This window comes from Armigeres subalbatus, chromosome 3 (assembly GCF_024139115.2).
Source record: "Armigeres subalbatus isolate Guangzhou_Male chromosome 3, GZ_Asu_2, whole genome shotgun sequence".
NCBI lineage: Eukaryota > Metazoa > Arthropoda > Insecta > Diptera > Culicidae > Armigeres > Armigeres subalbatus.
Window position 1 is genome coordinate 114,868,694 of NC_085141.1, and position 18,572 is coordinate 114,887,265.

General features: G+C 40.3%; 1 protein-coding gene across 1 annotated transcript; it reads right to left on the reverse strand.

The window, feature by feature from the left end:
- Positions 1–15,451: 15,451 nt before the first annotated feature.
- Positions 15,452–16,168, reverse strand: LOC134221905 (uncharacterized). Its single transcript, XM_062701071.1, has 2 exons — positions 15,687–16,168; positions 15,452–15,617 (listed from the first exon to the last, which is right to left on the reverse strand). The coding sequence occupies exons 1-2, from the start codon at positions 16,166–16,168 to the stop codon at positions 15,452–15,454; spliced, it is 648 nt and encodes a 215-aa protein (XP_062557055.1).
- Between the last annotated feature and the right edge of the window lie 2,404 nt (positions 16,169–18,572).

The window sequence follows — 18,572 nt, forward strand, 5'->3', positions numbered from 1 at the left end:
CGACGCTTCGCCTTAATGGTAGCGCGTTTGGGTCGCTTCTTACTTGGCGTTTTCTTGCCCTCACTGGCCGTAAGGGCGGTCGCCTCTTTCGCCGCAGTAACACCGCTAGGGGAGGAGAGGGCCTTGGTCTGCGTACCTTTGGCTATCCTCTCTGCTTCCGCTACATCGCCTGGTGTAAGCGACCTGTTCTTGTCTTGCGACACGAACAGCTCGCCGGAGCACCAACAGGCTCTGCTTGAGCTCCTTGTTGGTGTTCTGCCTGCCGCTTACGAACTCGATGATCTCATCGAGTTGCTCGGCCACCACCCGTATCCCGGGTAGTGGCTCGTCAGGCGTGCAGGCAGGGCTACTCCCCACCACCGCTGGAGACTCTTCGGTGCTGCCAATAGCAGCAGCCGTCACTCCACTTGCCCCTCTTTAATAGGGGATTCGCTAGGCCCCTTTGGCAAAGGGGTCCGTCACCTCCAACTCCAAAGATAGGTTTCGTTCAGTACTCATTTCTTATGGGTCCCCTTGCGGCTGCCGCCGAATCCTACTGGAATAGTCTCCTTTAGTGATCCCATGGTTATCTATGCCTGCCTTGCGGCAAGCAGGGAGGTCATGAATAGGTTGACACTTACGTGTTCAGAGCCAGATCAGCGCAAGTCAGGAATGGGCATCTGAGCTTACTCCCATCCAGCAGGCAAAGCTTGGTGGCAGGATTGGGCAGCGTGCTACAAGGCCCGCCACGGTTTTAGGGGACAGAAGACAGCCTAGCCATTAGCCCACTCGCCGTTTCGAGTCAGTGTCACCCGACCCTACTAAGAGAGTAGAATGTCAGACTGCCAGCCCTCGCTTCACAATATAACAATATCCAAATACGAAACCAGTACACGCAACCAGTATGCCATAATCAGGGTCTTACTGATATCAACCCTGATGTGCCAGTGGCACTCTCTGGGCTTGTGCTTTTGAAGCGGCACACAGTCGCTTTGATAGAGTCTGCTTACGGGCACTTGTGGTTTTTTGGGAGGGATTTTAGCAGAGCCCACTGCTAAATCCCACCACGCCCTAGGCAGTTCTCCCTATGTGCACTATTAATGGCTTCTAGGACTGATGGAAGTTCAGCATCATTAGGAAAGACGCACTTCCATCAATCCTAGAAGCCATTAATAGTGCACATAGGGATATCAAGTTCACTTGTGAACAAGAGAAAGACGGAAAATTGCCCTTTTTGGATATTTTAATAGTTAGAGAATCAAACCAGATGAATTTTGAAATTTACAGAAAACCCACACACACACAAAGAGTTATACCCAACACTTCAAACCATTCACACCAACACAAAGCAGCCGCATTCCAACACATGATACATAGACTCGAGACTTTTCCACTTAGCGTCACAGGGAAACAGAAAGAATTAAATTACATTTTTGAAACAGCTAGACTAAACGGATACTCAACTAGAACTATTCAAGCTATTATAGACAAACATAGAAAAACCCAGTACAGAAAATCATTAACTACATTATCACCAATAACAAATGAATTGCGACGAGTATCCGTTAATTTTGACCATAATATAACCAGACCATTACGCTCTAAATTTAGAAAATTGGTATCGAATTAGTTTTCAGTAGCAGGAACAACCAACTGAAGACACTACTTGGAAGCACAAAAGACCCCGTTGACGCATTAGGAAAATCTGGAGTTTATAAAATATCATGCCCACACTGTGACAAAATCTACATAGGACAGACAAAACGAACACTAGACACGAGGTTCGAAGAACATTTGGCAGAAGTAACTAAAGCAAACAAAGACACTGAAAAAGGTATACATTATCATTTCAAATCTAAAGTAGCCGAACATATATTTAACGAAGATCATCAATTAACCAAAGACAACATATCACTTCTCAGACAAATACAAAATCCTTGGAAACTTGACGTAGCAGAAAGCTTAGAAATTTACAAACAAAAACAAATAAACTTACTTAACAAAGATCAAGGAAACGGATATACCTGGCTGTTTAGATTACTACCCACGGGACGACGACGAATCGGTACAAGCGACATGCCCTAATTTTTACCTACAGTTCTACCTACACACCATATTTAAAGTTAATGAGCAATGTTTTTCTTCAGTCGATAACAAACACTGAAGAAGTTTCCAAGTAGGAAACGAAATGCGTATCTGATTGTTGATACATAAAAAAGTTAATAGTGGAAGTAAATGGAAGAATAATAGTCTTTTGACGAATATTTGTCAAGTTGATCCGGACATCTATCAAACCGATTAGAAATCGACATGGATATCAGGCTGACTTGACAAATACTTGTCATTATGACAAACAGTGTACTGATAGCTTAAGAATTATGATTCTGCTCGACATTGTGACCTCCGTTGTTCAAATACAATGGCTCACAATCTTTCTTTTTTTATTGTATTTCATAATCTACAATCTTTTCGTTTCCTAAGCTTCTTTCGAGCAAATAAAACAATAAACACAAAGTACCATTCCCCAATTTTTACGAATAAGTTGAAAGGGCCCGTCCCTACCGACATAGAATAAAAATGGATATTTGAAGGATCCCTTCTTCTTCTTATTGGCATTACATCCCCACACTGGGACAGAGCCGCCTCGCAGCTTAGTGTTCATTAAGCATTTCCACAGTTATTAACTGCAAGGTTTTTAAGCCAGGTTACCATATTTGCATTCGTATATATAGTATAGGTCTTGACCTCCTTCAGAGCTGCTACACGCAAAAAAAGCGTTCATGAATTCGTGAACTAACGAGTTCACGGTGTATTTTTTCGTGAACAACAGTCACGGATTCGGGAATATGGTCACGTTTTTTGGAACGTTCTGAAAAACGTGACTGGTGTTCCCGAATCCAAGAATTAAATCACGGTGTATTTTTGCTGGTTCACGAATTCACGATCCATACATTAAGTGAAAAACAAGTTATATGAACCACAATTCTTTGCTCATCATTATTTGTTTTACATCCTCCTAACAAGTGACGTAAAAAGAGGTTTGAAGTACATGTTATTTCAGCGGCGCAGCCGAAGATTTTTAAACGTGTGAGGGTTTGAACGGATTTCTAACAAATCGAGGGATGAACCCCAAGGACCAAATTATTTCACCGGCTCACCTAAAATTCACCGGCGGCTCGGTCAAAAAATTGCAGCGGCGCGCCGGTCAAAAATTATGGTGGGCGCGGCGCTTAAAAATCGTCTAACCAACTAAAACCAACTCCTTCCTCTCCAGTCATTCCCCCGGCCCCCAATTAAGAAATACTTCGGGGGATGACTATTGGGCATTGCGCCCCCTCCATGACGTACACAAGTGCACGTATGTGCCTCAACTCTCCGACACTCCCCATGCAACACATTTGCACAAGACACACTGGCACCACATGTGCCCCAACACTCACCGGCCTATGCCGCTTGAATGGTTGCAAGAGGACTACCAGGTACCCTGCAGGGGGTACCCCATGCCGCCATCTCACAACATAGACAGTCCTCAATCATTATGGTCTTCACCCCGTTCTGCAACAGGGTGGCACCAGTTGTCTACCAAGCCGGAGGCGACCCTAGGTTGGTGGCTCCTATGCCGCTCCTACCTCAGCTACGAGGCTACGAGACCCTTTCATGTCTCCTATTTCTGAGGTGCCGCAGAAGCATACCCCTATCTCCCATTTATATCCATTCTGTGCACCTCCTGTGCATCGTTTAGGCGTGGAACACCCGGCACGTCACGCGTGCCTAACACTCACCTACCCGAGCTTTGATACTGTCAATAGGTATCATGACAGGTACTTTGCAGGTAGCACCCACCTATTGATATTTCGAAGCCCAGATAATTCTCAGTTAGTGTGGTGGTCTCCCATCCTGCAACGGGGTGCAACCACTTACCTTACATGTCTCCGGGATCGAATCGTTCCCGCGCCAAAATTTGTTTGTCAGATGATTTGGGTTTTGTAACCCAAAATGCGATTAATAGAAATCTTTTGGTCCATTTTTCGTTATTGTTCTTCTTTTTAAAAAATGACATTCACCCAGCAAATGATAAAAATGCGTTTAAATGGGCACTTACATCCATACGGTTACGCATGAACTGCTCAGTCTGTCAGAGCGACATCTGTGTGGTTGAATTCTAAATTGAATGGCTGGTGTTGACGATGATTTTTTGGCTGCCCCAGAGCACTTAAACAGCTAGAAAAATTATGTAAATTTACGTTTATTTTAATGCACATATTTGGAGCATGAAAATAATCGCAAAAATAAACGAACACGCTGTGATTTTAAATAGAAATCAATTTAAAATTACACGATCGTGTAAAAATAAAGCAGATTTCATTGAAATTTGAAATAAAATTAAATAAAATTAAAAATAAATTTAAATTTACATGACGGTTTGGATAACATCAAATATAGTTTATTTTTACATTAGACATTGTTTTAATTGTCGTTTAAATTTCATTATTTTTTCTGAGTACCAGGGTGGCAATAAATACAACCGCGGTTTGCATTGAGATCCACTGTGAAATATTTCTACCTTGATACATACACAGACACATACATATACACATACAGACATCACTTTAATTCGTCGAGCTGAGTCAATTGATATATAACACTATGGGTCTTTAAGCTTTCTATCAAAATTTCGGTTTTGAAGTGGTCTTGTATCCTTTTCGTATTCTTAGTATACGAGAGAGGCAAAAATTTTAAGATGTTTATATCTTGAATACGCAGGAAGAAAAGTAGAAGATTTTATAAAGTATTTGGCATGAAGGTTTGATTGTAAAATTGATTAATTTTAATTCTCCTCTGTAGATAAAGACTGAAAGAGCAGAAAAATACCGTCATCAATTTCATCTGTACATCATAAAACTGATCCAAATTTAGGGGAACTGGTCCATTTTTCATCTCACTGAACATAATTCATCTCATCGCAAAGCAAGGAAACACAGCACCAATCTCGTCGCATCTTTTTGCTAACAAGGGTGCTTTTTGCTAACACTGGTGAAAAAATCACAAAAATAAGAAACAAACCAAATTCCTTTTCATTGCTTTGTTTTTGATGGGATGGAAATAGGAGCTATGGGATGAAGTGCCGAACCGTTCCTCTATTTATCAAATTGCTCACTGCAGGTAAACTATCAGAATTCAAAATCTGATAGATTGCCTGTAAGAGCTGGTGTTCTTCAAGGCAGCATTCTGGGGCCCATATTGTATAACAGTTTTACTCCTGACTTCCCTGGTTGACGATCAGAGTATCAAAAATCGTTATCCACAGATGACACGGACCTTTCCGCTTTAGGGCCTTCGTGCCTTTGTGGTAAAATAGCAAAAAAAAAGTCGACTTGAGTCGAGTCAAGTACGAGACACTGAAGACGACCTTACTGTTGAGGTCGAAATACGTATCTGTCATATTCGATTCAAGTCGAGTCAAGTACGAGACACTGAAGATGACCTCACTGTTGAGGTCGAAATACGTATCTGTCAAGGTACAATTAAGTGGTGGAATTAAATGGTACTGTACAAACTCGTCTTATGATAAGTGGATTTGTAACAAGTTAAAAAAAGTCAGAGGCAATTGAAATGTATTAATTAATAATAACTACAAATGTATCTTCGCAAAAATGGATGATAGTGTTAATCAAATACGAAACACCTAGTCTAAGATATAAATTCATGTGCTTCTTCTTCTTATTGGCATTACATCCCCACACTGGGACAGAGCAGCCTCGCAGCTTAATTAAGCACTTCCACAGTTATTAATTGCGAGGTTTCTTAGCCAGGTTACCATTTTTGCATTCGTATATCATCACGGCTAAGGAGGGCCCATAAATTCATGTATTAAATTATAAAATTAGTAAAAAAGTAGAGTATTTAAATACAAGCAGTCATTCAAACTATGTATTAATATAATATATAAAAGACGTTCTCGATACGTCGCGATACGTTGCAGTGAAAAAACGACCAGTTTAGCAATGCAGTGAACGAATTTCAACTGGTTGGCCACCCTCCCGGTGTCGTTCGTCGTGCAACTTTCCAACCAACAGCTACGCGACTATAAACTACCCCTAAGCAATAAGTGGAAAAATATTTCCCTTTTTGGCGTCGAATCTCAGTCTAAGATTCCTTGGGAAAACATAAATACTGTTTCCCATCGACGTTGATAGACGGCGGCGCGTTCGCAGCAAGTGATGCGATGCTTTCTTCTGCTCTCCATGGTCTGCACCGGGACCTGTCTTTATAGATATGATGCTTTTCTTAAGGATTACCCATGGGCAAAGTATAAAGTATTTTCGATTACGTCGTTGTCTTGCCATTCCTCTGGTTTCACTCTTGGGGTCCATCCATAAATTGTATAAGGACGAAGGGGGATGAGTCCGACCTTTCTTGAACAGCTTGGAACATTTTCAAACTTGATGGAATAAATCTCACTGTAGCAGTTATACATATATTAGAGAACAAAATTAGTTACGGAATTTGTGAGTTAACCCTATGCATAACGAACGTGCATTGAATCCCCACGTGGAACGTTGTTCGCTAAAGTTTGCGGAAATATCCGGCACTATGGGGAGGGTTAGTGTTTGTGCATAGTCGAGAGCAAAGCGGGAAAATATTTTCATAACTGGTTGAAGTTTTTGGCTGTATACACATCGAAGACATCAACGGTAACGGGTAATCTGATACCGAAAACCGAAAAGAAGTTTGGCTTGATAGCGATAACGTAAGAAATAACGGTGAAATTTAATTAGTAGAGACAATGGTTGAAGAAAATTGTGTTACATTGAGCTATGCCGCACATAAAAATATCAGTTGGAATAATCTAATGGTACTTTTATGTTTGGAAGTATGTCTGAAGTATGAAATCCCAGCAAACGTGATACCCTGATATAGATCCAAACTCCCGGATCGAAACGTTGGCAATGATTTTAAATTAGCAACATTTCCATGTGACTAAAGGCCAAAAATCCTGATTATTAACAACAAATCCTATTGAAATCCTTATAAAATAACAGACATTTTCTCTTTCTGTGTCTCGTGAGGAAAACTTAAAAGCATATGATCGCTCCAAAACCAAACTTTTTTAGGAAGGCATGGAGACCCATAGTTTTATCTATACACATACCGATTGATTCAGTTCGACGAGTTGAGGTGATGTCTTGGTGCGCGAGTTTTTGGTTTTTTAACGAGTTATGATACTTTATGCACTTTCTTAGCATCACCTGTTGCTGCCTGCTAGGGGGAATGGGCTCTGGGGATCACGCCTGCTAGATTTCCTAATAGAGTTTGTTCTAAGTAATGAACGGATGATTAGAGAACAACAAATTTACGAAGCCAATAACCTACTTTTGTTATCCGAGATTTAAGCAAATACAATGAAGTTTCAATTTCTACCAAAAACATTCCAAATCGTACCCAAATGCAATCCAAAACTAAGCGGTGCTGAACTTCATTACGAATAAGATTTAGGAACAACCTAATAAAGATAAGAAAATCCATGCTAATCCAAATTCAATCCAAATCATATACAATTCAAATCCAATCTAAATCCAACCTAAATCTAATCCAATTCAAATCCAAATCCAATCCAAATCCAATCCAAATCCAAATCCAATCCAAATCCAATCCAAATCAATCCAAACCAATCCAAACCAATCCAAACCAATCCAAACCAATCCAAACCAATCCAAACCAATCCAAACCAATCCAAACCAATCCAACCAATCCAAACCAATCCAAACCAACCAAACCAATCCAAACCAATCCAAACCAATCCAAACCAACCAAACCAATCCAAACCAATCCAAACCAATCCAAACCAATCCAAACCAACCAAACCAATCCAAACCAATCCAAACCAATCCAAACCAACCAAACCAATCCAAACCAATCCAAACCAACCAAACCAATCCAATCCAAACCAATCCAAACCAACCAAACCAATCCAAACCAATCCAAACCAATCCAAACCAATCCAAACCAATCCAAACCAATCCAAACCAACCAAACCAACCAAACCAATCCAAACCAATCCAAACCAACCAAACCAATCCAAACCAACCAAACCAATCCAAACCAATCCAAACCAACCAAACCAATCCAAACCAATCCAAACCAAACCAACCAAACCAATCCAAACCAACCAAACCAACCAAACCAATCCAAACCAATCCAAACCAATCCAAACCAACCAAACCAATCCAAACCAATCCAAACCAACCAAACCAATCAAAACCAATCCAAACCAACCAAACCAAACCAACCAAACCAATCCAAACCAATCCAAATCCAAACCAACCAAATCCAAACCAATCCAAACCAATCCAAACCAATCCAAACCAATCCAAACCAACCAAATCCAATCCAAACCAATCCAAACCAATCCAAACCAACCAAACCAATCCAAACCAATCCAAACCAATCCAAACCAATCCAAATCCAATCCAAACCAATCCAAACCAATCCAAACCAACCAAACCAATCCAAACCAATCCAAACCAATCCAAACCAATCCAAACCAATCCAAACCAATCCAAACCAATCCAAACCAATCCAAACCAATCCAAACCAATCCAAACCAACCAAACCAATCCAAACCAATCCAAATCCAAACCAACCAAACCAATCCAAACCAACCAAACCAATCCAAACCAATCCAAACCAATCCAAACCAATCCAAACCAATCCAAACCAACCAAACCAATCCAAACCAATCCAAACCAACCAAACCAATCCAAACCAATCCCAAACCAATCCAAACCAATCCAAACCAATCCAAACCAATCCAAACCAATCCAAACCAATCCAAACCAATCCAAACCAATCCAAACCAATCCAAACCAATCCAAACCAATCCAAACCAATCCAAACCAATCCAAACCAATCCAAACCAATCCAAACCAATCCAACCAATCCAAACCAATCCAAACCAATCCAAACCAATCCAACCAATCCAAACCAATCCAAATCCAACCAAACCAATCCAAACCAATCCAAACCAATCCAAACCAATCCAAACCAATCCAAACCAAACCAAATCCAACCAAACCAATCCAAACCAATCCAAACCAATCCAAACCAATCCAAACCAATCCAAACCAACCAAATCCAATCCAAACCAATCCAAACCAATCCAAACCAATCCAAACCAATCCAAACCAACCAAACCAATCCAAACCAATCCAAACCAATCCAAACCAATCCAAACCAACCAAACCAATCCAACCAATCCAAACCAATCCAAACCAATCCAAAGCCAATCCCAAACCAATCCAAACCAATCCCAAACCAATCCAAACCAATCCAAACCAATCCAAATCCAATCCAAACCAATTAAAACCAATCCAAATCCAATCCAAACACAATCCAAACCAATCCAAATCCAATCCAAACCAATCCAAACCAATCCAACCAATCCAAACCAATCCAACCAATCCAAATCCAATCCAAACCAATCCAAACCAATCCAAATCCAATCCAAATCCAATCCATAATCAATATTGATGTTGATCTTCTGAGCAAACTTCTTGCAAATGACATTTATCTTAAATTCCGCAGAATCTGATATATTATACCCAAATAAGAGTCGTGTAAACTAGTACTGCTAGCCAATAACTCCAAATTAATCTTCGACATAATAAATTCGATCTTCCGAAAAGCTTTGTGAAGTCCGACTACTTTATTATTTTGCAAATTCCAAGATATCTAACCCTACAGATAATCCCGCTATGGCTACTTATTTAGCCAGTACATTCTAAGATAAATTTCCAGATATTATATTTACGGTTTCGAAAAGTACAGCATAGAATATTGCTGCATTCATCTCAGATTTTATTTTATCATAGCTCAACTGGTATTCTCATGTACACTAACGCCGCCAAGTGGCTACATGAAATCTAAATTTGTTTTAACCAAAATCAATGTTCGCAGGACTTTGAGATTTTCTAGTTTAGTCAACCATTTTCCGATGGTCTTCCTTACGTACCTTGTAGTTTCACAAACTGCAATATATTGTTGGGCCATCTTTCAGACACGCCTCATAGTTTTCTAAACTACAAACCATTTCCCGGTCTTCCAGGATGGACGTGCACGCCGCGGAGATCTTACCAGAAGAGGCAGGGTCATGGCTTGCTGCTCGCCGATTGACACGCTGAGGCGTGAATCTGTAAACACACTGAAGGCATTTTACTCATCCCTAATGGGTTGGCGTCTGCTTCACGGTACAGCTCTTTGTAGCAGCTTAACTTGCTTATCTTGATGGCCCGTTTAAATGCGGTTCAAGTTTCATGGAACACCGTCTTGCGCTCCTCTCTCTGGTTCCGCCCTAGCTCCCGGTGCATGTTTCCGCTCTCGCATTAAAACGAATTGATAATTTTGATTTCCACCTCGTGATCTCACAATAGGGTGGCTCAAATTAGTAAGGGAAAAACTTTTTTCAATTTTAACGTAGGACTACGTCTGTGTTTTCTATATTGGGGTACACTTTACGATTGCGTAAATCGGAGACCGTCACGAAAATATGATGACTTTAAACGTTAATATCTAAGCCGTTTCTCGATGGATTTTCAATTTTTTGGACCATTCGATCAAGGACGAGTCAACGCTTCTTTGTATTTATTTGAAAATACTGGTTTTTGATTATTTATTATCGATAATTGATAAACAGTTTAGAAATAGGTCAACCAACCAATCACGTACATGCATCACTAGCACAGACATCAAAAATCAATCACTTGCGGGTTTGGATCTAATCCTCAGTTTGAACAAGGTTTCACGCTGAGTGGACGCATCAAAGAGATCCCAGCGGAGCGGACATAGCATCACGAAGGCGCTAATGACATTTTCAAAGGAAATCCATCGCATTGGTGGTGGTGCTCGATGTGTTGCTGCATTCAACCTCAACGAACCAGCATTTCATATGAAGATTTATTGAATACAAGAAAGTTGCTTTCTGGCGTGCGCGAGCCATTTTGATCAGGATTTCGCAAAGAGCGGTTGAACAAAATTTTATGCAGCGGAGCGGACACAGCAGCACAAAGGCGTGGGTAGCACCAGTAGCAATTCCATCCATTCAAACAAATTTATTGCATCATTGCAACGATTAAGTTTTGCTCTTTGAAGAATATTTATCTCGAATTTGTATAAAATGGTGGCTCGGAAAAAACTGATTTTAATTCCAATGACTAACAGAAACAAATTTGAAAAGAAAATTTTACTTCCGCCAATGACAGCCAAATCGATGAAGACGCCAATACCAATAACTATGTGTAATTAATTCTTGAAGTTCTCCTCACTTTGCCATGTACGTTCCCATTAGCATTAGCATTAGCATTAGATTTTGGTTTCATGACACTACTGATTCTGCTTATTTCTCCTTTATTTCGGACATTTTTGAGGATGGTGTCTTCTAGGATTGTGATATCCTCCACTGAAATCCAGTCGAGTGGCTTCAGCGGCGATGCGGCCGATTAGTCATGTTAATTCCATGGTTAGAGTCTCAAAGTCCATCCAACTGGAAGCAACTATTCGCCTTCTTGATTTAGTTGACCTCCGAGCAGTTTGCTCAATGTTAATAAAGAGACACAAATTATTATGACAAATACCATCCATTTCGTATAGCTACGTAGTCCTACGTCACCTTTGCGTACAACCCGATTGGGCTGCACCTTTGAGTTTTTTATGGGCCGCCCTCTTATTCAATTCTATTTGATTCAGTGATGCTCTGGACAAAATTTCAGCCAAATCGGTCAACGTTTGGGCGGTGCTAAACTTGTTGGAAGTTTATATGCAAAATGTATGCAAAAACATCCAAAAACAGTAAATTGCTGCTGGACTACACAACTTACGATGAAGAACTATGCTACTCATTCAGTTCTTGGAGAATTTAATATAGAATGTTATGCAGAAAACCGCGAGAAGAATAGAGTTTGCCCGGCTAAGTTATTAGCATTTCTCTGAAGTGGGGTTTGAGCGAATTTCGTTTCTTTTACCTTTGAAAAGAAATAAATTCACCCCTACAACACTCCAGTAAAATGCTAATATCTTTGCGTAATAAACTCTAATCTTCTCGGTTTTCGGTTCGGTTCGGTTTTCAGCATTACATTCTGTATTTAATTCTACAAGAAATTAATGAGTATTATGGTTCTTGATCGTAAATTGTGCCGTCCAACTGCAAATCACTGTTTATGGATGTTTCTGCACACATTTTTTCATATAAACTTCCAACGAATTTAGCACCGCTCAAACGTTGACCGATTTGGCTGAAAATTTGTTCAGAGCATCAGGGCAACAAACAGAACGGAATAAGAGGGCGGCCCATCAACAAATTTGAAAGTGTTTTTTGAGCCACCCTATCTCACATGCTATTACTTCTTAATTAGTCGTCAGTTACATTCATCAATTATTTCAACTGCACGTACATATTCGCTTACCTGTAGTATGTTTGTTCTGCATTTTTAGCCTAATCAGACTCCGGTTCCCAGAGATTTTTGCATTAAAAATCGGGAGTTGGGCAGTGGTGGAAATCTGTGAACCTTGCCCACAAAACGAGAAGTAGGCAATGCGAAATACTCGCGAACACTTGTTTTGCCGTTTCCTTGCCTACCTACTACTCGCAGAGAAAACAGAAAAACGAACCCCGAAAAATGTTCGTGAAGCTTCGCGAGTCATTCGGGTTAATTTGCAAAATGTCATAAAACAACTTCGGAACATGTTTATCACGGATGTTCGAGGTGTTCGAGCAAGAACACCTTTGTTTATAGTTATTGTGTTTATCACAAGTGAAATTTATCCATTGTATTCGAAATAACTAAAGAGGCTGCACTCACTTTCCAGGCTCGTTAGAAATAACCACAAATACTCGCGACCGTGATTTTTACTCCCGAACAAAATATTGCCCTGCTTTTTTACTTTGCTCTGCCCGTACTCGCGAACAAAGCAAGCACCAGAAAAATGCAGGCAGTAGGTTCGCGCGAGTGTGGCATTTTTTGTAGGCCCAATTACACTCTTTTCTTACTCGTGAAGCGAGTATTTCCTCCACTGGAGTTGGGGGCAGAAAAAATGCAAATATAATATTATTTGCGAAATCAATTATTTTATCTGTCAAAATGAGATTAGTCTCATACTGCTGTAATCTGAAAAAGTGACGTATATGCCATTTTCCAAAAAAATGGTGTTAACGAGAAGTACTCATCAACCTCTTTAATAAAAAAAATGGAAAACTTATGCTCTACGGTACACAATCGTTACGCCAAACGATTACAAAAGGAGAATATCCTTCTCATGGGGCCCTTCTTAGCCTAGCGGTAAGATGCGCGGCTATAAAGCAAGAGCATGCTGAGAGTGGCTGGGTTCAATTCCCGGTGCCGATCTAGGCAATTTTCGGTTGGCGTTAGCCTCGTGATACTTGATACTTGATGGGCTACAGCTCTTCGATGAACCTATGCCGAATGGAGTATCCTTCTCCACTGGACTCGATCCTGGGCCAATCGCTTCCAGTCGCCCTGAACATTGAGCGCCCTCAGGACCCCTTCAACTGCAAAAAGCCATCGTGTACGCGGCCTTCCACGAAGCCTGCGGCCTCTTCCGGGTTTTCTACTAAATGTTATCTTCGCTTAACGTTCTTCCGGCATACGAACAACGTGACCAGCCCACCTTAGTCTGCCGTGTTGTATAAGCTTAATAATATCCAGCCCTTTATACACCTGGTACAATTCGTGTTTCATGCGACGCCGCCAGATACCGTTCTCCTATTTACCGCCGAGTATTGTCCGCAGCACCTTACGCTCAAACACTCCGAAAGCTCTCCGATCAGCCTCCTTTAACGTCCATGTTTCATGGCCGTATAAAGCCACCGGAAGAATCAGATTAGTATACGGCGCGAACTTAGTCTTCGTTCGCAGATATGGGATTTAAGCTGGTTACTATTTGCAGCTGCAATACGCCTTTTCACCTTGCGGGTAACATCATTATCGCACGTCACTAATGTTCCAAGATACACAAATTCTTCTACCACTTCAAATTTTTCAACATTCAGCACCATTTCACTACCACCACCACTAATGAACCCACGTTAATTGCCAGCGACCATGTACTTCGTTTTGCTGGTATTGATCGTGAGTCCAATCCTCGCTGTCTCTCTCTTAAAAGGCGCAAAAGCCTCTTCCACGGCACGGCGATCAATTCCGATAATATCGATATCGTCCGCAAATCCCAGGAGCATATGCGATTTTGTGATAATGGTACCGCTTCTTTGCAAACCAGAGCTCCTAATCGCTCCCTCGAGCGCTATATTGAACAGTAGGCTCGAGAGTGCATCACCCTGCTTTAATCCATCTAAGGTAACAAATGACGTCGATATTTCATCCACAACCCTTACAGTAAGTAGTAAAATTCTTCTTTATTTAAAACATTTTTTGTTCTACAATTATTTTTAACATGTACAGTGATCGGCCGGCTTGGCCCTCCAACTTCAATTTCAATTATTGTTATTATTATTATTATTATGTTTTTACTTAATTTTTAAAATATAATGTATCATGACGGCCTTCAGGAGGCGCTAGTGTGTTTTTTAAAATTTGATAACCTAACTACTATGTACACTAATATTTACAATAAAAATTTGATAACCTAGATTGGAACTAGCGCCCTAATTGGAGCCTGATCCGAATGCAAGCAACGGACCCTAAACTTTTCTTTACACTCACCAAAGCGTTCATGTAAGGTTTTTATTCCGGCCAGACGGTGGACCTCGGATGTTCTTGTCCTGGGAGGGGTGTTGAGGATCATCCTCAGGAATTTGTTTCGGACCCGTTGAAGTTTGAGGTGGTGGGTTTTAGCGCAGCTCTCCCAGACCGGCATGCCATATTCGATTACAGGGAGGATGATTTGCTTGTAGACAGCAAGCTTATTTTTCAGGGCCGCAACCCTTACACTTGATTTCGATCCGTCCAACGTTATACGAATCAGCCGTATCAGTTTCGCCGGAAAACCATGAGCCTCGTGATATATGAATGAAAAAAAAGGTAACTTGGAAGTGCTGAATGATGCAATGCCAATAAGAAGAAGAAGAAGATCCTCCTCACATTTTGAGAAAATACGTGTATAAATCAATTGTGCCTTGATCCGGGCAAATATAAATTATGAAGAAGCTAATTGTCATCTATTTATTGATTATGCCAAACAGCTTCATGTCTGATTTAATTCAAATCACCCTCCTTTTAATATTATTATGTTTGGCTATTTGGCCGAATCGCGAGAGATTGAAATTAAGCGTTGTTATTCAGGCGTTTTCGGTGTTTGTAATTCAGGTTCATGAAATTCTGGCGAGTGTGATTCGGTCGTTGAATCCATGTATTTGGATGTCAATTAACAGGAAAAGGCTCTAGCGTGCAATTGTTTATTTCCATGATCATTCAGTTCAATCTGCCCAATCAACATTCAAGTACTAATTGAGCTCAATATTCGTCAACGGGGTTACAATAGTACTAAGTGCATCAAGCAGACCATGTCCGAGTTGACATTCTTTGTACACTCCTGAGCAACTAACTCCATTCATTCCATACTTCCGAGCCATATGGTACTCTTCGTCAAGTTTATCGTCTTCGGTTGGTCTACAATTTAACAAACATATTTTAGGCAATCAATTATTCAGTTCCATTCCCAGTTGCATTGCTACTCACGTGAAAATCAAATCTATCATCTCCCCGAGCAATCCATTATGCGACAACGGCGCCTCAGCTATATCACAAATTGTCTTCATTATACAGTTTCGTCCGTTCTTGCCTTGAGTGTCCAAGACATTTTCCAATACGCGATACAGCTGCGGTCGGCTATCGTCTTCGAAGTCGTTGTTCAACCGGTTCGTGAAAATGTCCTCTGGGACCGGCCAAATAATATTTTGCAGGAGTCGATAGTTGGCCTGAAGATTCACGCCTCCGTTCAAACTTCTTTTCAGCTTGTGATTGAAAGCGACCGGAATGGCCACACCGAAAACCGCTTTTACTAGTCCTCCGTTGACGGGAAAGGATAGAAATCGTTTTTGGCGCGATTCGGCATCACAGTCCGGCAGTGATGACTCCGTTTCGTTACAGTTCGCACTGCATGTCGAAACGAGAAACACCACGAACAAAAATATGGAGATAATTTGCGACGAGGAGCACATCCCGCGGGTAAATTATTAGTCAACGCTCAGACGTAGAATGATGTCGAGGCGAAGACAACGGATATATGTATAAAGATGACAACATTTCGCACTTCAGTTCCTATAGATGGTTCGGTGATCTCCCAAATAGTGCATGGATTTGACATGAGGTATAGCCATGAGATGATATACAGTCAATCCCGTAATTTAACGAGAACCACGAGATGAATTGAATGAATCGTGAAAATATAATAAATCAGATCGATAATACAAAACTCATCTCACTTTTTCTTGGTTCACATTTCCAAAACCCTTCCTATTCTTCTTCTTTTCAAAACCCTACGCCTTGCAAAAAAACATACTTGAGCTGAAACTGAATTATTGTTTTAGAATTAAATTTAATTAAAAATTGAAAATTAATTAAATTTAAAAATAAATGAGAAATAATTTTAATTATTTTGTATTTGATAGAATGAATATTGGGAAAGGCTTTCAAGTACGTGTACGTCAAGGGTTTGCTTTTTGGTCAATTTTATCAATGGTGTACGCTTTATTTTGAGACTGACTGTATTTATTTCATTCCTGTTTGTTCTTCTCATTTTGCAAACTTTGGTTCACTGGTAAGATCCTGTTCACATGTTGGAATCATGCCTATTACATTGTGCTAATTGATATCTCCCGAAACAGATACTTCTTTGTTTTACCATTTATATCGTTTCTAATAGGTGGCAGTGGAAAGTTACACAAGGGGCTGTTGACAAATTACATAACGCAGAGTAGGGAAATTTTGAACCCGTTACCTCCCCCTCGTAATACTTTTTGTAAGGAAGACTTAATGTATTTTTATGGACCGAAAAGTTTTATCTGACCTCACTCCCTACAGCGTTACGTAATTTGTGAACAGTCCGTGATACGTTTACATTTCGAGAAATTTTGAGAAATTACTTTGTATATAAGCATTTTTCATCTATTCCGTAGAATCCAAGCATTTTTCTGCAAAACTAATTCCCTTCTTTGATTGGTGAAAGCTTGTTTTGTTGGATACATTCAGTTGTTTTCTCTGAAAATGCTTATTCTAACGGGATTTTGTTTTCCATTTTTTTACATAACTATCTCTGCCCAAATCGCAAAGCAAACCTCATTTGTCAGTTATAGATACAAAGGAGCCAAGACTACATGGAATAAGCGAGGTTAACGGATAATTAGTTGATCTACAAAATTCAAATCAAAATGTTTATGCTCAAGCCCGATAGGAAAATGTCTATCAAGTAAGTCAAAAGATATTTTAGTTACCAGATAAAGATTGTCGCTGTCGTCGCTGTACGGAACATCTTTTGCTGGCGGGGATAGGGGATCTAAATGTCAGTGAAGGAAAAATACATACGATTTGACAGTTAGGTACCACACATGTTTCGGACAGCAGAACAAAGGGAACCGAAGCGACAATCTTTATCTAATAACTAAAATATCTTTTAGTAAGTCACGCAAAACAATAGTTAACTTGATTCAATCATGTGATTGCCAAGCGGTCGAGAACAACAAATATGCAAGCTACCGTTATCAAAACGGTAAATTTGTTATTAATTTGAAGCTTTGGTGCGGAGGAAAGTGATGATCTAATGCAACGTACACACCAGTCAAGCAGTTTGACGAACATTGACTCCGCCCCCAAGAAAACGCTTCGGTTGCTGCTTTGTTTGAACGTGTGTGAAGTTGTTCGATCAACCAATTGACAGTTGGCAGCTCGGTTGGAAAAAATTAAAACGGTTTGATTTTAGTTTGAGCTGTCGGGGGTGGAGTCAAGGTTCGTTGAACATGTTTGAGCATTTGTAGTGAAGTTGCACAAACCCCCATATATTTTTTGATGGTTGGTGTTCAAGTTGGCGCTTCGGTCGTTCGTGTGTGATATTGTTGGACGAATAAATTGATTGTTTGTGCCGCTGTTGGTAAAACTTGATGGATGTTTGAATAAACGAAAGGTGGAGTCAATGTTGGTCAAACTACTTGACCGTGTGTACGTTCCATAAGTCTTCGACAAATTATTCCACCCCGCAAGGAGTAGAGTTATACATAATGGAACGTACACACGGTCAAGCAGTTTGATCAACATCATCATTAAAGCTACAAACCCGTGATTTTTATCTTGGTATTTACAAAACCATTTCTAGCTGAAGAATTTGTTCAGTAACATGAATTTTCGTGTGTTCTTCTCACTACCATTGTTCGCCAGTTCATGAAGAGTTAGTACGTATTTGAACCCCTAACTCGATTTTTTCTTGCAACCCTTTCAGCCTAGGACGATGGGCACCGAGTTTTTTTGACTATATTCCTTGAAAGGTTACTGCATACAGTTTAGCCTCAAACGAAGGGAATTCGAGTCTTTCAACCATCTGCAGGGTAAAGATAATTTAGTTGTAATTCAGAG